This window comes from Protopterus annectens, chromosome 3.part1 (genome assembly GCF_019279795.1).
Source record: "Protopterus annectens isolate FY-2018-M chromosome 3.part1, PAN1.0, whole genome shotgun sequence".
In the NCBI taxonomy this organism is placed as follows: domain Eukaryota; kingdom Metazoa; phylum Chordata; order Ceratodontiformes; family Protopteridae; genus Protopterus; species Protopterus annectens.
The window spans coordinates 242056654-242080813 of record NC_056732.1 but is presented as its reverse complement, the minus strand read 5'-3'; the positions used below and the strand labels follow the sequence as shown (position 1 = coordinate 242080813).

At 43.2% G+C, this 24160-nt stretch overlaps 1 protein-coding gene across 5 annotated transcripts in view; it reads right to left on the bottom strand.

Moving 5' to 3' along the window:
- PIK3R4 (phosphoinositide-3-kinase regulatory subunit 4) overlaps positions 1-24160 on the bottom strand; it is a 1126702-nt gene that overhangs the window by 883818 nt on the left and 218724 nt on the right. For all 5 annotated transcript variants that reach the window (XM_044066738.1, XM_044066737.1, XM_044066739.1 and 2 more), the window contains exon 6: positions 16912-17133. In XM_044066738.1, the coding sequence (XP_043922673.1) occupies positions 16912-17133 (222 nt within the window). The remainder of the gene's footprint in view (positions 1-16911; positions 17134-24160) is intronic.

Below are 24160 nucleotides of genomic sequence, written 5' to 3'. Positions count from 1 at the left end.
ACAAGCCAGCCTGATGGAGGGTTCTGTGTAGACTGCATCTGATGAAAAGCAGAGTTTGGGCTGGCTCAATATTCAATACTCATAAGCAGACTTGTGTCCTGACATAGTCAGTAAGGAGTCTACAACCAATTAGTGGCCAGATTAAAGCTTAGTGCTGCAAAATGGTGATGCAAAATGTTCATCAATAACCTTTTAGTGTAACTAACAGCATTGATCTAACTATTAAAAACAGTGTAGCCCAGATTTTGGAAGTTCTGACCATTGTTCCAGATAGAATTTTGCTAGGTTGCTGTTACTCTCCAATGAAAAACAGTCTGAACAGAGTCTCCCTATGATGAACCACAGCTTTGATGAAAGAAGCATCAAGGAATCTGTTGTCCAAGTAAAGGAAGATCTTTGCTCCCTGCAGTCAATGATTACAAGTTGTAATTTATAACAGATGTGCACTGGTTAACACCCTTGGGCAGAGATAAGACTCAATGTCAGAGTCCAGATTTGACAGTAACTGACCCTGACCTGGAAGTACAAGTGCCTCAAGGACTCCTTGGCCATTTTTATGTGGTGGTAGGTGTACTGGAGGTCAAAAGAGCATCCAGCCTCCTTTGAGCAGCACAGAAGGATAAACTGCACTAAGGACCAAGCAAAAAAATATTTTAAAACTGAAGAATTTACACTATTGGGTTCCAGCATTGGCCCTAGATTTCTGTTTTCTTTGCCACCAAACAGAATCTGAAATAAAATCTTAAGTCCTCCCATCAGTTGAGATCTCATCTGGTTTTACTTTTGTAAAAAGACTGAGCTGTGTCATTTTACTACAGTTTTAGTTCTCCTCTCCTCCAGAACTTTTCTTCTTCTGTACTTCTTTTCTATTTACCTTTCAACCCAATATCCCATCTTAATCAACCCAACTCTCTTCTACTGCTATATTTCTCATTATTTCTACCCTCCCATCTTCTCTCCCACTACTATTTTGTAGATTTTCCTGATCTTATACCTCATCAGAATTCGCTATACATCCTCCATAGTGTTCTCAAACTTTTAGTTTGATGTTGCCTGTGACCTTAATACTTGTATCTTCATTTTTGAGCTATGTATCTGAATGGTATGCTCCTTGTATTCCCCAAACGTCATTATGGTCTTGTATTTCTGTATTTTCCTCCTCAAATTTTGTATGGCGATCCTGTTCTCGGTGACCTAGTTTTTTTTATACTCTGGTACTACTGTATCATTTAGTACTGTGTTTAAACTAGCCAATTTCTCTTTGCTCTGCTCTGCAACTGTTGTAATGTTATACCTATTTCAGATTTGTATTTAATGTTGTATTTGCATTTTTTTTTTTTTTTTGTGGAATTCTTCTCCCCACGTCTCCTCTGGAAATGGGCTACTAGCCCAGTCGGACCTCCCTGGTAAAGAAATATCAAAATATAAATTAATAAATAAATTCTGGGGACAGGGTGGGTAAGAGAATTAATACCTCCTTACTTGCTGCTCCTTTTTGATGCAGCGCGATATCTGACAAAATTTGCAAGGGAGGGTGGAGTGAGGTGGGAAGAGAAAATTTTGAACCCCTGAATGCTATATTCCTCACCAACTTGTTCTTCCTTATTTGCTTCCATGTGGATGGGTAGTGAGAAGTTTGACACCAGAATGTCTCCACAGCTTGAGAGTTAGTAAAGGTCCCAGGGATGGAGCTATTCCCACAGGGTACAACTGGCCTATTGAAGAGTACTAAGGCTCCTTACTTTTAAGTCTGTGACCTGGCTGAAAGTTAGCTTGGTTATTCTACTCTTCCCAAGTAGCTGAGAGTTGCTGTGGGACATGCTGGAATCGTATATGATGCTAGTTCCTCTGTGTTAAAAAAACAAAAGCTGTGGAGGGTGGAGCTTGGCATCCAGAACAGTCTAGATGTCTGAACAGGTGAGGACAAGGAAAAGGGGGAATACACAGGGGTTGACTTAGTGTCCTCAGTGACATCAGTAAGGTGGAGCTAAGAGCGCCGGCAAATTGCAATGCCAGATCATGCAGCCTGGGAAGCTGCCCATGATGCATTGTATACACCATGGAGTAGCAGGTACCTGATATTTAAGACAGCTGAAGCCTGGGCCATCAACGTGTCCTGCGGAGGCCCATCTGGCAACCTCTCTCACATATGGTATAGCTCATTAGCAGGTTTATGCTGGAAGTACACAAAGTGCATCTTATAGTTCAGCATAAGAAAATGAAATGAGGTGGACACAAAAACATGCTTTCCAAAGCTGTTTCTAAAATGCAGTTCTTTATTAGGGGAGATGAAAACCATGTGCTGAAGCCTTCTTCAGGGCTGCTGCAAAGATGTGTCTAGTTTTGGGGTCTTACCCAGACAATACAATACCTGGATTCACAGGACTTTAAAGGATATTTTAGTCTAGTGACCACAGATGCTTAGCAAATTATCCACCCTCAGACTTTATTTCTTTTCTCAAGGAGGGAGAGAACAGCTAGGCAGCACCCATCTAGTTGTCTAGGTTTAATCAGAAAGAAGATACAGCATCACACTGTTTAACATGCAGGGGAAGCTTATTCCAAAGAGGGAGGTGCTGCTTGATGAACCTCTCTCTCCAGTGCCTTCTCTATCTACTGATGAAGGTTCAGGTCTTCAGTTCTAGTGTAAGTTGAGCTGGCTGTCTTACTAAAATACTGGAGGTCAAGGACCACCAGATCTGTAATGGTGTGGTACACAAGGTACATATCACCTCTCAAAAGTATATAATACACAAAATCACTCTTCAGGAATGTATAAGACACAGAATACAGAGACAGGGCTTTCAGTCTCTCCTGATGACAAAGGTTAAGATCAGAGATTTTTTTTTTGTTAGCAGCCTCATGGGCTTTTTGATTTTACTGAGAGGCCATGTGAGATGCACACTGAATGGAGTGCTGCACTCTAAAATGAGACTAATCAGAGCTGAATACAGTGCGACAATAACATCTATTGATCAAGATGAAATATCTTTGGATAACAGTTGTGCTAATTAGAAGTGTTTCCAGATGCCGGCCACACAATGATTAAAAGGATAGGAAATATAACCCAGGTCACTACTGTTTTATTTTGTAAAGGTGTGTTATCTATATTGTTCATGACGGGTAATTTCTGTTTTCGATTGAAACTACACTACAAATTTTAATGCTCATTCTAAGCCAGACCATAATGTCAGCTTTCATTTGAAGTGGAAACATATATAGTCAGTCTTCTTGGGGAAAAGACAACCATATCAGTAAGTTATGTACTCACCATAACTTAGATGTATGTAGTCCATCTCGCCTCACATTCTTCACCTGTGGGGTTCGGAGCCGAATGTCGGCTCCGACTCGGCCTATTTACTAGCTCTAAAGTCTTTGATTGGCTGGGCTAAGATGGTATCCCACAATACACTGCTCCACATCCCCAGATCTAGTTTGCTGCCCACTGAAGTATCGTATCCATAGCCCAAACACACACATGCGCACATAACAACGAGGTCCAACAAATTATCCAAAGGGACTCTGTAACATCAGAAGTACAAGGAGATCCTCCAAATCCTCCAGGCGTGGGGGACGGTGGGGGGGTAATGAAGAATGTGAGGCGAGATGGACTACATACATCTAACGTTATGGTGAGTACATAACTTACTGATGTTATGTAGTCCTATCTCACCTACATTCTTCACCTGTGGGACAGTGTTCCTAGCACCTACATCCTGGGCGGCTCGATGGAAAATACTCCTGAGCACTGTGGAGCCAAAAGAAGATCTGCCCCTGGACACCACATCCAATTTGTAATGGGAAACAAACGTGTGAGGAGAAGCCCATGTTGCAGCCGCACATATATCATCCATCGATAACCTAGCCGGAAAGGTTGTGGAAGTGGAAACTGCTCTGGTAGAGTGTGCTCTGACTGGAAAGGGCAGGCTCTTTCCTCCTGCCGGATAAATAAAGGAGACGCAACCAACTATCCACCTAGAGATGGTGACTTTGGAAACTGCAGACCCCAAGCGATTCTCTGAAAATGAAATGAAGAGCTGGTCTGACTTCCGCCAATCTTTAGTCCTGTGTAGATAAAAGCGTAGTTGCCTATGAACATCCAACAGATGAAACTGGTACTCTGCCTTACTGGAGAAGTTGGGGAAAAAGACCGGCAGTTCAATGGACTGATTAACATTAGATAAGGAAGCCACTTTGGGAAGAAAGGACGGACTTGGTCTGAGAGAGACTCTATCTTTATGGAAGATCAAATATGGGGGCTTGATTGATAGGGCCTGGAGTTCTGAGACTCATCTAGCCGATGTGATAGCTATCAAAAAGGCATATTTCCATGTAAGAAATTTTAAATCGCAGGAAGTCGCGGGTTCAAAGGGTGGGAGAGTGAGAGCCTGCAGAACAAAATGAGGTCCCAGGGCATAACAGATTGAGATACAGAGGAACGAAGGAGAAGAGTGCCTTTCAGGAACGCTTTACACAGCCTGTGTGCCATTAAGCTAGGTTCATAAGCCACATGATAATTTGAAATATCCGCCAGCTGAACTTTGATGGTGGCTGAGGCAGACCCTTGGTAGAATAAATGAGACAGAAATTCCAAAACAGAATCAATGGGGGCTGTGTAGGGGTCAACACCTCTGGAATGGGCTCATATCGAAAACCTTTTCCACTTGCTAGAGTAGATCTTCCTAGTGGATGGTTTATGACTGGACGAAAGAATATGGACTACGTCTGGAGAAAATCGTGACACCTGACTACGGATAGAAGTGGAGCAGCCAGGTGGTCAGCCGGAGGGTCTCCAGGGAGGAGTGGAGCTGTCCTGACATATGTGTCAGCAAGTCTGGATGGGGGTCCAGAGTCCAAGGGGCATCCACGATGTAAGGTTGAAGGAAGGGGAACCATACTTGTTGAGGCCAGTGTGGTGCGATCAGAATTAATCTGCTTCCCAGGGATAGTGCTTTCTGAATCACCCTGGAGATAAGGGGAAACGGAGGGAAAGCATACAGCAGACCCGAGGGCCAATTGTGCGCAAGAGCGTCCCTTGGAGATTCCCCCGGTGAGGGGGATCAGCAAGAAGTAGCTGCTGCATTTCGCATTGAGGGGACTGGTAAACAGGTCGCAGCAAGGCTGACCCCATTTGCTGAATATGCTGCCCGCCACTCGGCGGTTCAGGGACCACTCGTAAGGCATGAGGATCACCCTGCTTAGCCTGTCTGCAATCACACTGGTCTTCCCCGGGATGTGCATTGCCACCAAGGCCCGCTGGGAAGCTATCGCCCAGTTCCACACTCTCATGGCCTCCCTGGTTCCTCCTTGCTTGTTGAGATACCACACTACTGACATGTTGTCTGAGTATCGCAATAGCCCCTAGAGGGAGGACATCCTGAAGTGCCTGCAACGCTAGGAGCACTGCCCTCATCTCCAGGACATTTATGTGCAAGTCTATCTCGTGCTCCTGTCAAGTGCCTTGGACCATCCTGCCGAGATAATGCCCCCCCCCCCACTCTATCCGGGAGGCATCCGTGGTCACTGTGGCTACCGGGTTGGGTGGAACAAAGGGTTTCCCTACGTCTATGTTGTTGGTGCATAGCCACCAACTGAGGTCCTGCTTGCATTTGCCTGTGATTAAGATAGGATGGGATAGTGGTAGTCTTTGGAAGGACCATTGGGCGAATAGGAGCCATTGTAGGATCCTCATATGTAACCTCACTAACGGGACCATCATGATAGAGGATGGCATTGTCCCCAGTAACTGAAGAACTAGTCTTGCCCTCACATGTGTCAGAGGCATTATCATCAGAACCTGTTCCAGTTTATTGTGATGCCTAACTGGTGACAAAGATCGATGTTAGTATCTCTGTTTTGAAGAAGTAGATGCTTGGTGGGGGCGGATAGGAGCCAGTCATCCAGGTAAGGAAACACCTGGAATCCTTGACGTCTCAGGTGAGCCGTCACCACTGCCATGCACTTGGTGAACACCCTGGGGGCTGTGGTGAGACCAAAGGGCAGGGCTCGAAACTGGAAGTGCCTGGCTCCCAGCCAAAAGTGTAGATGACATCTGGATGCTCTGTCCATTTTGATGTGGTAATAAGCATCCTTCAGGTCGATGGAGCACATCCATACCTCTTTTCCCAACAATGGGAGAATGGATTGTAGCGTGACCATCCGGAATTTGGACTTGTGTACGTAATGATCGAGTCGGCTGAGAGATCCCAAATGGGTCTCGGGTCCCCCGTTCTTTTCGGCACCAAAAATAATCTCGAGTAAGTCCCTAATCTGATCTGGTCTGGGGGGACTGGATGGATGACTCCTTTTTCTAGCAGCTGAGAAACCTCTGTTGCTGCATGACCCCTTTGACTGGGTGAAACGTCTGGGATCCTTTTGACGAGAGGGGGTGTGGAGTGAAATGGGATGGTGTAACCTCCGGCGATTATCCCTAATACCCATCTGTCCTGGGTGATGCTGATCCAGGCTTCTGGATACCAGGAAATTCGACCCCCGACTGGCTCCGGAGAAGCACAGCTGGGCACACCCTCAGGAATGAGAGTATGGGGAACCACGAAAGGAATCGCGGTCCCCAGAATTGCGGGGGCCCCCTCTGCCTCTGGGGTGTCTCCCTGAGAACGACCCACCCCTTGCCTCGGGGGGGGGGTTCACCCTGTGCGGTAGGAAAAAACCTTTGTGATTTTTTGAACCACATTTTTCCCCCTCGCTGAGCCTTGGGATAAGGTCTCGACGGGAGGGAAAAACAAACTCCCACGGCAGGCAAGGTCTTTCCCTCTTGCTCGCACCTGGTGAGTGTCTCTTTCACTTTGGTCCCGAACAAGGCGGAACCATTGAAGGGGGCATCAGTAAAGGAAGACTTAAAGGCCTCCGCAAAGTGACACAGGCGTAGCCAAGCTTGCCCCCTGAGGGCCACCCCTGAGCTAGCCACCCTAATAGCTCCATCAGCCGTGTACGAAAACAGTCGCATGGACGAGTTAGCAATGGAGTGGAGGGTAGAGAGCTGAGCGTTGACCGTCTGAGCCACCACCTCAGGCACGTTACTGGTCAGAGTATCTCCTAACTCCTTAAGGAGATCTCTCTGGAGCCGCTTGAAATGAGACAAATAATTCAGCGACCTTTAAGACAGTGTACGCTTCCCGTACCGATCCATAGTCCTGGCCTCCTTGTTAGGAGGATGGACCGAAGAGGAAGACTCAGAAACTTCCTTCTGTGTGGCAGCTGCCACCACCATAGCATCTACCGGGACTCCCTTTGTTAAAAATTCTTTCCCCTGGGGAGCAGACAAAAATTTGTTGGGGCGTCGAGGAACAGGCTCCACGGAGTCAGGAGTCTCCCACACCCTTCGACAAATAAGGTCCAGGAGCTCGTTGAGGGGTGGAGACACCCAGGAGGCGGAGGGCCGAGCGCCAAATGCCTTAAGGAATACTGACCCTCCTCAGAGGGGGTTTTGGAGGGCCAATCTCCTCTTTGTTTCAAGATCTCCAGGATGTCGAAGAACGAAACATCCTCAAAGGAAGACAAAAAGTCACTGGACACCAACCAAGGATCCACAACGATAAACCAAAAAAACACAAAAATCCATCAGACTCTGATGATACCAGTTTTACTGGTGAAAGCGCTTAGTCTGTAACCTTGCTGGAATTAAAGGATTTCGCTTTGTCTTTGGTGTAGCTTCTTCCTTGTATTGCTGTGGTGGATTTTTGTGTTTTTTTGATCCTCAAAGGAAGACTTAGGGGACCCCTCCGATTCTTCGAGGTCAGTATCGGAAGTGAGAGACTCGTCCTGGGAGTCTACGTGCTTCCTCTTGCACGATTTATTTCTGGGGGGTTCCTCAGGCACAGGCTCTGAGGGCCCCTCAGAAAGAAGGGGACCACTCGTGGGGGTATCCTTAGACCCTGGCGCTCTGCTATCCAAGGATAGGTGGATGTCAGAAGCTCTCGCCGGTGTTGTGGGGGACGGAAGAACCGATCCAAGAGAAGTAGCTGACCTAGCCAGCATGCTCTGCATAGCCTCGAAGGCGGGACCTCCTGAATCAAAGGACCGACCGCCTTCCAAGGCCATGATCGGGATCGGTGTGCCCGCAGCCGAGGCACCGAGAGGGAGGCTCGGAACTGAAGGATGTTCCGAGGCGCCCCCCTCGGGCCCGACCGAGGAGACCCAAGTCTCGAACCCTGTGGACGGAACCGACAAGGTCGGAGCAGATGCGGGCACTGATAAACTCCGCTGGGGGATTGGAGCCGGCGCAGGAACGTCCCTCGGAGCGGAGCTTACCGGCTCCGACAACAAGGATGCATTCGGAGTAGGAATAGCAGGAACAATTAACAGAGCTGGCTCTGGAGCCGAGAAAAGTTTGGCCAACACCGGCGACTGGAGGAGCCTCTGCACCACCCTATCCACATCCAAATCGGAAAGCCTGGAGGATTTGGAGGAAATGGATGGAGACCTAGACCTCCTGTCTGGAGAACCTTGCCTCAAACTTGGTGACCGGCTCCGAATCGGTTCCAAAATTATCCGAGCGGACGCAGGCTCAGTCGACACAGCTACCTCCTGCGGCCCCGATGCCAGTGGAGCTGAGGAAGCAGACTCAACAATGGTAATTTTACAAGGTGGCTCAGAAGCAATAGATGGAGCCGGAGACCTTTTCTTGGATTTGGAGGATTTAGACTTCGACTGGGAGCTGAGAGTCGAACCTAAATCCTCCTCAAAGGACGGTTTTAGCAGTCCCTTTAGGATCAAGTTGTTTTTCCTCTCTTGCAGCACCTGAGGACTAAAGGCGTGGCAGAAACTGCACGACTCCTGAAGGTGGATGGTTCCAAGACAGTCAACACAGACCGAATGACCGTCCGTGATAGACATTTTATAGGCACACACAGTACACTTTTTAAAGCCCGAGGGCTTATGCTCTTTTTGTTCTTTAGACATGCCAAGCCAACAATACTGACAAAAGGCAGGAAAACCGCTAACACAGAAACCGGAGAACAAGTAAAATCAACAATCAAGGCACAGCGGAGAACCTCTAATTAAAATGGTTCTCAACTAAACTAAGAGAAACGGACCTAAGACAGCCAGACAAACACCACAAGGAGGACTAGGTCCTCTAACTTAAACGGGCCTAGCCCAAGGGAGAAAGGGATACCACAAACAAAACACGCACAACCTACCAAAAGAAATGCAGCAACAACACTATGAACAATTATATTTGTCTAAACACAATTAGCCAAAAATTTCCACAAGAAAGTTTTTTTATAGCAATACTTAGCCACAGCTAAGTCGAGACCACGTCTGAGCTCTACAAGCGGCAAAGGAGATCTGAGGATGTGGAGCAGTGTATTGTGGGATACCATCTTAGCCCAGCCAATCAAAGACTTTCGAGCTAGTAAATAGGCCGAGTCAGAGCCGACATTCAGCTCCAAACCCCACAGGTGAAGAATTTAGGTGAGATAGGACTACATAACATCCAAAGGTCTATAATGCAATCCTGGTGGCATCTTTCAGGATGTCTACTGGGTTGGTCCAGGAAGAAAAAGAGGGGTTGCCTACCTGTTTGATGATGTACATGATCACCACTCTGTTGGCATATACAGCCTGGAGAGACTCTGGTTTGAAAACTGACTTGAGAACCTGGAAGGCAGAGAAGATTGTCATCATTTCTTTCACAGTTACATGGTTGCTCTTGATAATCTTTGGCCATTCTTTGCATAATCTGAGGTGTCCATGATCAATATCTGGTTCAGCTCTGGAATGGTGAAGGAGAAGCCATGGTTTGTGTTCACCTGGCCAGCCCTTAAGCACAGCACTTTTCTGACTGACTGGTAATGGGAAATCTCTTTAGGGGAATATTCATGCTGGTCCCACAGGCTCCTGAGGTACCACTGAATCTTCCATATATATAATCCTGTACAGGGGGATTAGACTTGATGACGTGACACTCAGTGCCTTTAGAAGTACTCTCAGTTTAGTTGACTTTCCTATGAGGTTTCATAATGAAACAGTTTATTAGCATCATCTTGTCTTTGAGAGGAGGCATAATTTAATTTGATATCCTCTTCCTTTCATTCTTACTGTCTTCCTTGAACTATTTCCTTTGCCTATACAGGCCTACCATCATATGCTTCCTGTAAAAAAGAAGGGATACTAAATTGGCTAATTCTAAAATACCATGGTATGAAAAATGAACAATTCTTCTGCAGACTGCATGCTTTCCTGCTTCTCCTCCACTTGCTTAAAAAATGTAGGGAGAGGACTACAGACATTTTCTTTGCCTACAGGTTCATTCAACAGTTGCCTCTTAGCATCCTGGGTGCACACTGTATTCTTAACCATTTGGGTCTCCTGATATCTACTTCAATGGCATCCACTATGAAACAAATATCTGTTGTAAAACAAAATACTTTTAGCCAAGCCCTCTGTCCAACTTAAAAAGACCTACTGATACTGTAAAAAGTTTGGCAATTAACAGTTCAAATCTCAAACGTGGACATATTGTAAGCATGTTTATTAAATTACTTGGGAGAATACTGGGCACTCGTACCAGTTTTGATCCCCTGGTGGTCACCCACACACAAAATTACTGGGCATGTCACTAGGGTTTTGCTTAGTAACTTGCACTGTCATTGCACTCTACAAAAAGGTCAGACATTTTGGATGTAGGGGACTGGGAGTCTTGTTCTAGTGAGGCAATATCAAAAACATCACTCAATGCTTGCAATAAATGGGATGACAGAAGTTTCTGGGTCTGCAGTCCCTTAGAGTTCAAATCAGACTAGTGGTGAGCGCCTTTACTCCCTAGTTAAAATGTTCCCTTATAGATTAATCATCTCCCAGAAGGGAATGCAAAGAAACTGTGTCAGTGTCATTAGTATTACAATCCAAGGGAGAATGGATATGTTTCACATTAGCCAAATCCTCTCTTCTGTATATGAATCTGCTGACCATTGTGGGGAAGGGATCTTCCTTCCTTATGTTATGGAGTAGACCCTGACCCTGACAGCAGAAGATGTTGTGCCAGAATTACTTAGGCTCTTTGTCAGGTCACTAAATACCTCTCTACAAAAAAAAACTGCAAGCTGTGCAAAAGAAGCAGATGCCAGTCCAACTGATGTCTAGGAATCAGCTGTTTAAGTCTTAGGCAACAGATGGGCAGGAGGGCTCAACAGTCACAGCAACAAGCCGACAAGTGGGAGTGAACATCTACATTTAACTAGAAATCCACTAAAATGTAGGAAACTCTGGTGAAGTTGTTGGCTGAGAAGGGAAAGTCTCTCAATGATCCTCACAAGGAAGGCCTGCAAATTCCGAACATGTCTAAGCCTAAGAGCCAGTATCCAGCTGTGAGACAGTTACTAAGCTCTCTGAGACTTGGGTTTCACCTGGAGGAACTAATCTGATGTTTGTCTTTGAAGGGGCTAACACAGATAAAGCAACGATCTTGGTATGTACCTAGGCTGTGTGGTCCCCACATATACAAGTTTCTCTGGGACCAAAATCTTCAGATCTAAGTGGAATTGGTGATGCCTCTATGGTAATTAGTTCTTATAAATTCTCTTGTTAAGACCTTTCTAAGACTTTACAGCTTATGACAGTCTTTATGGCTTTTGATATGTCATTTCTTAGAAATTCCTTAATTTTTTCCTGCATTTGGAATGTAGAAGATTTATCTGCTTCGGATGATGGTGGCCCACCCCTTATTCTAGCATTAACAACTTCCTATGATCTAGGAAACTGAGATCTATAGTCTACTTAAGCAGTGTGTTTTTGTTAAAAGGTTTACAAATTTCACAGTTAATTACAACATGGTCTTTCCTGAGACAAAATATGAACTACAAATGGTACTCCATGAAAGGAATCCCATCTTAAAATAGGCACATTAGGTGATTTTGGCTTTGAAAATCATCAGCCAGTAAAAAATCTCCAAAATAATGAAATTTATGAAAAATGCATTTGTTCAACTACAATAATGCAATAGTTACTAAAAGTAAGAGCCCAACAGGGTACAGGATTCTCTTGAAGCTTTACCTGGAAATGATTGAAAGACTCTTAACATGAGAAACGGCTATTCAGAGTTATGGCAGCAGTTACGTTATTAGCACCATTAGCCTGACACAGGAGTAACAGACTTTGAAATAAGATATTTGGTCACTTAAGTATTATCAAGTTACCGAAATCCAAATAACCAGCTGACATCCTTGGAGTGGGAGTTAATCCTGTACTGGGTTCATCTCACTGTTCCTAATGCCTGACCTGTGGACTGATGCCAGCCTGTACCTGTCCCATATATTAACACACAATGGCAATTATTCTCGCTGTGAAGATTTCTCACTGATTTTTTGCTGTCATGCTGTATATGGGTAAAGATGTGCACATCACTGATGGACACAGGATGAGATCATACAAGCACAACACCTTTACAGTTCTGCAGGCATCTCATAGGTTCATAGGTGTGTACTAGGCTAATGGCCCTGGGGCCTTTACAAGCCTAGCCCATAGGATTACCCTGGCATTGTGCCACCTGACCTTAGTTCCCAGTGTCTCTGTCGAGTAAAGCCGCTGGAGTGATCCCTAGGGTGAATTTTCTATTTCCCATCCACTCATCAAGATTTGTCTTGAAGACAGCCAGTGGGGTGCTCTGCTTAACATGTATGGGAAGACTATTCCATAGCATGGGCAGTCTCTGGGATATGAACCTGTCCCTCCAGCATGTTCTGTTCATTGTGGTAATGAGGTTGAAGTCTCTGGAGCATGTGGTGCGCAGGGATTGGGATTTCTTTAGATGTAGCATTTCTAACAGAGCTGGGTCAGTCATAGCTTTGTAAGTCAGGCAGAGATCGCCCCTAAGTAGGCGATATGAGACAGAGAATAATTGGAGTTTTTTTAGTCTGTCCATATAGGACAAATGTTTAAGGGCTAGGATCCTCTTTGTGAGGTACTTTTGTGGTGTTTCCAGTTGTTGCAGATGTCTAGTGAGGTATATGCCAAATGTGGCATTGTACTCAATGATTGGCCTAATGAGGGAAGAGTAGAGGGAAACAATGACCTCTTTCTTCCTGGATGCAAAACCCTTAGTAATGAGATGTGCCACATAGAAGGACTTTCTGACCACAGTGGCAATATGGTGGTCAAAAGAGGGGTTGCTATCAACCTGTGTTCCCAGATCTCTTACAACACCTTCTGCGTTCAGTGGACTACCATCGATGTGGTAATTCAAGGGAATCAGGTTTTTCCCAAGGGGGATGACGACACATTTGTTGGCATTCAGCTTAAGGGGTCACGGTTCTGACACCAGTCACTGGTCTCAGTGAGGCCTTTGTCAGATGTCAACATTACTTGGAGAGTTAATAATAGCTCCCAACTTGCAATCGTCTGCGAACTTTGTCAGCCAGAGTACCTTCGTGTTGGTTTGGACTTCAGAGAAGTAGATACCAAACAGGACAGGACCAAAGACCGAACCCTGTGGGACTCCACTCATGACTGGTCGGCAGTCTGACTTGGAGTCAGCTACTTTCACACTGTGGGTTTTATCTGTGAGCCAGTTTGCAACCCACCTAGTGATATAGGGGTTGATGCCTAGCTTAGTGAGTTTTTCTATGATTCCTGAGTGGGGAATGGTATCAAAGAACTTGGCCAGATCAAGGTAGGCTGTATAAACCACCTTGCCTTCATCCACAGCTCTGGTGACTGACTCAAAGAAGCTGACCAAGTTGTGCAGGCATGATCTACCCTTCATAAAACCAAACTGTGTAGGATCCAGAGTTTGGAGCTCCCTATATCCTTGTTTATTACGTCCATGATGATGCGTTCATAGGTTCATGTGTAGGTACTAGGCTATTGGCCCCAGGGCCTATACAAGCCTAGCCATAAATATTCCCTGGTTTTAGCCACCCAAAAATTTACTTACCTGTGCCCCTACCAGGTTCCACAGCTTTGCATATCAGACTCGTCAGGCTAATAGGGGCGATAGGTCCTAGGGTCTGTAGTCGCTCCTCCTTTGTGGAGAGGGATGACTGTAGCAGTGCCCCACTTGGTAGGGACAAAGCCTAAAGTGAGGCTGTGATTGAACAGGACACACAGGTGAGGTGCCAGTTCACTATGTAGTTCATGTAGAACACAGCTAAGGATATTGTCAGGTCCCATACAAGCTGTATTCTTGGCCTTGGACAGTGCTGTTTTAACTTGTGCAGCAGTAATACTGGGTGCCTGGCAATCTACTGGTATTGTGACTGGTCCCTTGGGGGGGAGGGGTAAAGTTGGCACTGAAATCTGTTGGCCAGTATACTGGCAATATCTGTTGGTTCAGTATAGGAGGTACCACTGTGCTGTAGCTCAGAACAAATCTGGATATTGCCATGGAGATTCTTTACATAACTATAGAAGGCCTTGTGGTTTTCTTTACTATCTGCTGCAATTCTATTTTCATAGCTAGCTTTAGAGGTTTTGAGAAGGCATCTCAACTTTTTACTGAGGCTGATAAGGGAGTTTTTCCAGTCTTGGGACTTCACCTTATTCCACATCAGTTTCCTCCTCTTGTTGTAGACTTTGTTTATGGCAGAAGACCACCAGATTGGCTTCCTTTTTTTGGAGGAGAGCATCTTGGTTCTGTTGGGTATGGTGAGATCCATGCATTTGTGCACATGTTCGTACAGTGCACTAGTGTATGATTCCGCGGTCATGCAACTGATCTCCATTTGCATGGGTGCCATGAAGTTAGCCATCTTTGCTTTTAGGAGCCCAAAGTTAGCTTTGGAGAAGTTTTTCATGGTGGTTACCTTTGTGGGTGGGGGGGTGGATTTCCAAGGTAATTAGTTTGTCATCGGATCTAACCAGGGAGGAGTTGACTATTGCTGTAGAGCAACGGTCTCCCAGGTTAGTAATGACCAAATCAAGGATGTTGCTACCTCTAGTGGGGATAGGAACGAGCTGGTCCAGGGCATTGGAATTAATGAAATCCAAGAAACGTTAGGCAAGTGTTTTGGCACATGAGTAGTTTTCCCAGTAATGTACGGGTAGTTGAAGTCACCCAGTATGACAGTGTTAGGCTGGACCCTAATAGTCTGCAGGGTGCTTAGGAATGTGGAGTGTGGAGCTTGGGACATGATTGGGGACCTACAGCAGGCTACGCCCTGAACTGCTGTCTTACCCAATGTTAGCTGCACCTGAAGTACCTCAGATGAGTTATGTTGGGCTATTAGTCTGGAGATGGGGGCATCCTTTATGAATTTGGAAACACCACCACCTTTGGAGCTTCGGTCCAAGTTCTGGGGCCGAAAGGTGTGGAATGAGTTACAGCCTGGTAGTGCAGGGGTGCTTTCTGCTGCCTTGAACCAGGTCTCTGTTATGCACAAATGTTGATGTTCTCCATTGTAAGGAGTGTTTCGATTGAGCGCATTTTGATATTCAGAATTCTAGCATTGAGCAGCATGACCCTCATATTGTAGTTGTTTGTAGCGGTTACAGTGGTAATTTGGTTTTTGGAACACCACCTAAAAAAGGCACTGTAGGGGTGGGAAGAGCCTAGGCCAGTATCCGGAAGCCCAGGGGTGACAGATGCAGGCCATCTCTGGCAAAGAATCGAGGTCTGTCAATCATGTCATCCCAGGCAGACAGATACTGGATCCCCTTAGAATGATACCTTCTCCTCTTGATCAGCTATTCCGATCTTGGCTGGAGTGCGCGTGGCTTCCAATTTGGATATATAAGTGCATCTCTCGCAAGTCTGAGTGTTGGGAGGTAAGAGGAGAGGGCTGTCAGTGTACATGAGGCAGTTGCTACATTGCCTCAGGATGCCCAAGTTCACCAGGTTAATAGGAGAAAGCGCAGGGAACTGATCTTTACACATGCCTGGAGGGGTGAGCATTAATAATAAGTTCTGGAGCTGTTTCTTTGTAGAATGTTTAGTGCTGGTAGCACTTTTGTGTCGTACAATAATTGCTACAAGAAGTCTGGTAAAGTGCTAGACTAATAAGCTGGTAAAAGTGCAGGAGAGGAGAGAACTAGTAGAGCTAAGGGAAAAATTGAAGAGCAGACTTTGGCACCGCTCAGATGTTACAAACAGTCCTGGATACAGCAAATCTGTATCTGGACTACATTTGTTACAGGGAAGGTGGGAAACAAGCGCAAACATGGGCTTTTAAACCAGAAAGTTGAAAGAGATGGAACAACTGCCCAAATGGCCAATAAACTACAATTTCTGGGCCAGAAACCACTCCTCTTGTGGTAGATTACCACTCCCACTGATAAGCTATCCTAGAAACTTCTACGAAGTTGTGCTTACAACAATAACTTAAGTGTTACTTACATAACACAGACAACTAGTCTATGTATTCTATAACAGAGCTTTTCACTCCAGGCCTCCAATATAAAAGGATTCTACCTAACCGGAGCTTGTCACATCTTGCTAACAAAATAAAATAAGCATCAAATAAATACATCATTCTTCACAGTTTACTGTCAAGTTTTCTAGAAAAATCATTTGTAGTTTGTTTGTTATTCCTGTGTCAGGTTAGCATTGCTTTTATTGTTAAGTGCTGTATCCTGCAATCTGCAGTGTAACTCTACCTGTCACCTAAAAAACAGAAGACTCTGAACTGCTTAAAGGGACTAATCACGTGTAACTATAAGAAAAAGTACTGCCAAAAGAAACAGGACATTCTTTGTCTAAAGAACAACCCTTACTATTCATACCATTTTAGCTCACAAGCACAGTTCTTACAAAATTACTCTAACATAGGGCTCTTCCATTCTGCAACAAATATTTCTAAACAACCACTGAAACAAGATATTTTGTCATTTAAGGATCATCAAGTTACCAAAATCTGAATCCATCAGTAAAATAAACAAAATGAGTTTAAGGAAAAAAATAAACAGGGAATGCTAAACAGTACAGGACTGCAAAAAGCACAAAAAAAGGTAATTTACCAACAATACTGTCAAAGAAAGCTCCTCGAAGATGCCAATCATTTTTGTCATTCAAAAATGTAATCATGTGAGACAAAAGAACATCATTGGCTTTCTGCCGACCAAAGAATACGCACAAGCGAGTGATGCCATTTTCCATCAAGGTTTGTTTAACAATATTCTCCAAGTCACTCAGAAGTGTCACTACTTTCTGTTGTACCATTTCATGGAGGGCTTGCAGTTCTGTATGAAAAACAACAAAATCATTCCTACTACAAAGTGATAATTGTTCTGAAAAAATGCCTCAATATACCCAACTTTAAAACAGATGTCTTTAAAGGACACAAAGCATAACTCCCTGACTGACTGATTCATTCATTAATTTTGCATAATTTCAATTTTTTACTGCTGATTTCTTCACTTAAGATATGCATTAGTGATAGACAGAAACATTCTATCTTACAACAGGATAACATACACCATGTTTTTCTAAAAAAACTGACTGGATTTGTCAACCTCTGATATTTTTACGGGAAAGGTCTTGGAAAGCAAAGAAAGAAAGAAATTAAATGATATACTTGAACACCATTAAAGGAAGAATTTTAACAAACACTCTTGTAAAAGTGTAATGTGGGTCCTTTTATTCATTGTACATACTGTGCCAGCTGTCATCTTCATGTCACGGTTTTAACAGGTGAACATTTGCCTTTTGTGAGAAGATATCAGTTTCATGCAAGTGGAACATGGCAGCTAGTAGATCTGAGCAACTAAATAGAACTGGCATTACCTAATGCAATATTCAATTATACAGCAAAATAATTTTCACGCTGCATCTAATACTTACTAAATGATTCTGCACAATGTAACTGGCTAACAGGCAGTATGTGCAATAAAAGGAAGAAACAAAGCAAAAAAGGGGTACTGAAAGAAGGTATGTGTATCACTGCAACAGTCTCTGTTTCACTGGTGTAGCCATGGAACTTAATTTCCAAAATTGTTAAATTAAACTTTAAAGAAGAATGCATCAATATAGTAATAATTTAAATCTGGGGCCACACACTTAGCAAAGCATGGTGGACCGATGCATTTTCTTTAGCCACCTCTTTCGCACTGTGACAGCAAACACAAGTCTTATGTGGCTCTCTATAAAACTGATAGCAGTGGCTGCCACATTCATTTTTTCATAGCGAGAAATCTATACTGCATATGAGGCAGGCTTGTGGAAAAAAAGGGAGTAAGCCTGGGAATTATGACAATGCACAGATATGCAAGCTCTTCAAATATTAATAGAAAGTACTTAAAACTAACAGACACCAACTACTGTGGTTCTGAATCAAACTGAAATCCCACAAAAGAGTAGAAGGGAGAGCATTCTTAAAACAAATACTAGCTTTATGTGACCTGACATGTTTTACACTGATTCTGAAACAAATGTTATGAATGTCCTTCCAACCCCATAATATGTCCATATATAAATGAATGATCATACATTTCAGACTAACATTGGCTCTTTGTACACAAATACCACTGACTGCAAAGTACTTCTTAACTTTAACACCTTTATTAGACTACCACTAAAGGTACAGGCACCCATAAATTAATATTTAATTTAATTAATACAAAAGAAAGCAAACCATGTTAACATTTTTCATTTACATACATTACATATATGCTTTCTTTCTTTGTGACATCTGTCACTCAGTTCAATATTACATAAATTATTCAATTCCTTCCTTCCCTTAAACCTCACTCCTACTCCTCCGGAACATTATTCTGCACGTAATGTTCCCATAAATTCCAATTATTTCTATATAATTTGCTCCATCCCTTTTCTAAAGATCCCACTTCCAGTTCTCTTATTTCATTTACAATATTTGATACTTCAAATATAGTTGGTTTATATTTAGATTTTTCTATTACTTGCTTTTTTGGTAGATAATAAAATCCAACTTAATAAGGCCTTACTGTGTCTAGGCAATTTAGATCATGTGTCCCAGCTTAATCATTTCTTTAGTTACAACCATTTGCACGCCAATACTTCTGATAGAGCATTCTGTAGGGTATTTTTAAAATCTGCCAACTCATTACACACTTTAAAAGCATGGTCCCAGTTACCTCTCTCTTCTCCATCACATCTCCAGCATTCGCTATCCACCTGAGGAAACATTCTTTGAAGTCTGCTTGGCGTTTGATTGCAACTAAGAAAAGATAAGAGAAAAAAGTACTGGGAATACTAGACCACCTACAGGCAGGCAAAGGCCTGATAACATAGATGAAAGGTCTCAATACCCTAACAAGGTTTGGTAGTCCCTGATAATGTCCATAATGGAATATAGTGCTGCATTTAGAAAATAAGCTATCCGTTACATTATTTTTATTTTATTATTTTTATCACACTCATATTTTAAAATCCCCTTTCACATTTATCATCCTCACTTTCCCTTGTTAAAAGGGGTCCTGCCTGTTCAGCCAAAATATCCTTATTGCTATTATGGTCTTCACTATGCCTCACCAGCTTGGGAAGTAGTGCATCTGGCAAAGCAGTGTCATACTGCAGCTGGCTAGTGAGCCAACATCTGTGTCTGGGTGGAGGAGCAAAAACCTAGACATTCCAGTTCCTCCTCAAATGCAACTACAAATCTCGAGGTGAACTGTCTACAAAGTAAGAGGATCCTCACCTCCTCCAAAAGGTAATGCTGCCCACGAGTCTCCCCCGAATTCCTAGCCTGGCTAAGAGTAAACCTCCAGATCTTTAATTTTCCATCTGGAAACAGACACCGGTCAGCTTCCAGTACATTAAACTTTCACCCTTCTCCAGATAAAAGTGAACAGGCTCATGCCTTGTCATTCCTCCCACACTGGTTCTTGCAGCAGTCAAGCCATTGACCAAATCTGACTCACTTGGGCCATCATCAGACCTTTATCCCTCAACATCACGGAAGCAACACATTTTAAGATCTTATAGGATGCTGAATGGTTCACCATCCTCAAAAGGCCTTTGTATAGCAAAGAATACCTGAACATTTGTATTTTTTCCAAATAACTAGGACTTACAGCCCCTGAATTAATAAGTGACTAGGTGCTTTCCTCTATCCACAAGTAATAGTCCCTGCTGTTGCCCCTACCTAAAGTAGAAATGGAGAGGAAAATACTAATTCAGTACTGACAACGAAAAAGTGACATGATATTTTAATATATTCATACAGAAAGTTAAGAACAAACTTCTAAATTTGTGTGTAGAATGAGAAGAGTTTGTACACTGATAGAAAGCAACAATTGACAATTAGCATGCCTGGCCTGATGGCTCAGAAGAATGCAGCCCTGAACGTGACGCACATAACCAGGGTTACAGACAGGTAGTGGAGGAATACAGGGGTATGGTCTATTTGCCCATCTTGCGGGGTGGGCGATGTGGTTTTCATGTACTCCAAGGCACAAAGGGTGGTATAATTTCCTTGGTTGAGTCCTCAGAACCACTGCACATGCATGGGGGAGGGGTTCGCAGACAGCTCACTGCAGTCCAGAACATTCTTTTTAAGGGCCGTTCTCTAGGGGCTCCTGGATGCCTAAATTCCTTCCACCTCCCAATACGTTTAAAGCTATGGCAATATATTCTATAGTTTAGACTACAGCAACAGTGATTTAAATGTTGAACACTGTGCAGTTTTGTAAGTAAACCTATCATAACAGTAGGTCACTGCCGCAGTAGCCTTCACCCAGTACATTTAATTTTTTTTTTTTTTATCTATTGTCAGGCTGTGGATACAAGTATATCCCCTTGTGTATATAGTTACATTGTTTTTTATTTTATTGTTCCTCTCCTAGCATTTGACCTTTCAGGACTGTAGCCTCACTTCTTGAGGAGTGAAAGCTCTAAAGCTTTTTGGTGTCCAAAATGCCTTCTCTATGGCTCTACACTAGCCAATGGCAGTTTGAGGGCATGGAAAGTGCCCTAAAGCTTTGAAAAGTTGGCAGTGGGTCATACCCTTAGCAGGATACAACTCATACAGATTAGGCTACTGCAGCAGAGGTCTATTACAACGTCTATTGTTATGGTAAGTTTACTTACACAATTGGAGTTTTCATTTCTTTAGTTTTTTTCCAGCTCATCTGATGACTGCCCTTTACTGGGTCTACTCTATCCTTTTTTCCTGTTTGCCCTTTAGCAGGAATTCAGTCGTAGTTATAAAAAATAGGAGTTTTACAGGACACAGAGGATATTTGGTTAACAGCAAACCAAACATGCAGGTCTGACACAAGTAAAAGCCCCATGGCAGATAATAAAGTTCCTAAATGGTTTATTTCTGAACAGATGTTCTAACCTACTTACTGGGATGGGCTACATCCAACCAGTCCCCTCAAATACTTTGACATTTTCTGACTTCCCAAAGGTAAATACTACCTAATGTTAAATGTAATAGATGCACTATTCTTGAAGACATCAATCATAATGGGTTGTGTCACCACAATGCTCAGAACAGGGACACTTCTGGTAACAATCTGTACTGTACTGCACTGCATCACTAGTGAAACTACCAGACATTGTCTGGTATAAGATAACAGTTTGCTTTTAAATATCATCTTCACCAAAATGCCACTACATGTTTTTAAATTAGTCTATTTAAACTCCCTGAGTGACCAGTACCTAGTCTCTTCTGCATAATCCTTTAAGATATATAAACAAAAGCCTGCCTGTATTTAAGACCATTCTGTCCCTGAAAGTAATGAAATAACCTTACTTTGGGTAACTTGCCAGTGTCCATCAAAGAAGAGCATCCACTACCACTGGTCCTCTAATCATCATTCCATACTGTTATAAGGTCCCCTGTCAGACTATAAAGACTCAAAAGGGGGACCACTTTAATATGTCTATTACTGACCGTGTTCATAATCATTCAATACAAACATCTCCGCTCCCCTCGACTTTTTTTTTTTTTTACCAGGAGAAACATTTAAGATGAAGCACAAGAGGGGGACAGAAGGGATGCAGCCTACACCTCAGCAGTGATCGCCATGCTTGAGCACCTACTGTCACAGTGAGTTACACACACAACTGTATTTTGGCCATCATAGAGATCATTGCTGCAGTAAGAATCTTTATCCATGGAAAGAGTACTAAGCAGTGATATGATTCCCATGAGGAAATGGTTGTCACAACACTGCAGTGGCAAACATCACCTTCCTCCAAGATTGTACCTCCAACTTAATACTGTCTATGAAAAAGTCAGAACAAAAGTCCAAGTGGTATCCTCAAAAGAAAGCTAATGAGGCAATTGTGCTCTCAGTGGAACCCCCAAGGATTTCACGACTGAAAGCAAAAAGTAATACATCTAGACAGCCACTTGGACAAGATTCACTTAGGACCTGGCTTCCCTTCTTTTACATGCAGGACAAACACTACTGATATGTTTGTCTAACCTCTAGTTCAAGAAATGTAATGCCTGAAATGTTTATGCACACCTAATAAATGCAATATTTTTCTCCTTTGTTCAGAGCATTGCAGCAAATGTCAGGAAGATGAAGAGTCTGGATGAGTATTAGCTCAAAACAAATTTTGGTATGAAATAAGTGATGATTCTTAGAATAACCCAGTCCTTAAATAACACTGTACAGGGCTCTCTATGTACGATGACCTGCAATATAGATATTCTAACCAACAGCAAGGCTTTCCATGACAAAAGCATGATGGTTAACTGAGGTGTTTGGCACAGAGGGGACTGGGGTTGGAAAGTAATATACTTTCTATAGTAGTTTCAGATGCTTTCTGGGAAATGCTTAATCATGCTGTGATATGACAAAGGCTCAGGGTCAGAAGAGTTATGCACTTGGGAAGAAAGAGCTGGTCTTCACCAGTGTTCAAAAAAAGAGCCCCCAGGAAAATCTTTGACCTTGACCATAATGCATTCTACAAGTTCAAAGAGAAGCTCAAGTGGGTCAAACACTGCACGATAAGCTTCAGTGGTCTCTGAATGTTCTCTGTTGTATGCACTTTATCAGATCCACATCCATACAATGGTAAACGTGTATCCCCTGTGTCTTTCAACATGCAAGCAACAAGGCTAATCATTTGTAAACACCCTACATGCTTGGGGGGAAAACAAAAGGGTAAACAATTAAACTCTTACTGGCCTTATTCCACCTTAAAAAGCATAGCCAAGACATGGTTCAAGAAACCTGCGACATATACAAAATAATCAGCAGCAACCAGCAGTAAACCCACACAATGACCAAGCACTGCTGTAAAAGAACTCCCAGCCACCAAGTAAGGTGCATCAAAAACCTTATTTAAACCAAACCAGCAAGTGGAAGAAAATATGCAACAGGTTAAAATAGTATACTGGTTTCAAAGCACAAAGCATATTCCTTACCAACAAATTTAATGCTGGGAAAAAAAAACACTGGCTCAGCTTTATAGTCGCATATAGTATAACATCACAAAATAAATCCATATTTTTCCACTGTATTTATACATACTTATCATTGTCCTTAGAATATGCATTACTTTAGAAACTGCATTCATTAAAAATAGACGATACATCATACTAAACTGCACATTCAGAATACTTGGAAAATATAAACAAATTATCAATGTATCAATGTATAATCAGTACAAAAGGAATATTGACACCCAGTGGTAAATAGAAAGAATTGCATGCAACAGTAAAGCAAAAATGTAAAAAGATTAAGAAATATTCATTAAGTCCTGGGAGGAATAGGTTCATAGGTTCATAGGTTCATAGGTTCATACTAGGCTATCTGCCCAAGGGCATTTATAAGCCTAGCCCATAGTTATGTGGCTTTCGCCACCCCTTTAGTTTGAATAAAAACTATGCCTATCATTTTTCTGTGCCTCTGTCAAGCAGTGACACTGAAGTAATCCCTGGGGTATATCTGCGATCTCCCATCCATTGGTCAAGATTCCTCTTGAACAAGGCCAGCGAGGTGCTCTGCCTCACATGTACCGGGATTTTGTTCCACAGCATAGGGAGTCTCTGGGTGATGAATCTGTCCCTCCAGCACGTTCTATTTATAACCGTGTCAAGGTTTAAGTCTCCGCCCTTGTGGTTCTGAGGGATCTAGATTTTTGAGGTGAAGCATATTCATCAAATCTGGGTTTGACATGGCCTTATATGTCAGGCACAGGTCACCTCTGAGCAAGCGGTATGAGACTGAATAAAGCTGGAGTTCTTTCAGTCGGGCAGCATAAGACATATTTTTGAGACCCTTTATCCTTTTGGTGAGGAACTTTTGGGGCCTTTCAAGCTGCATC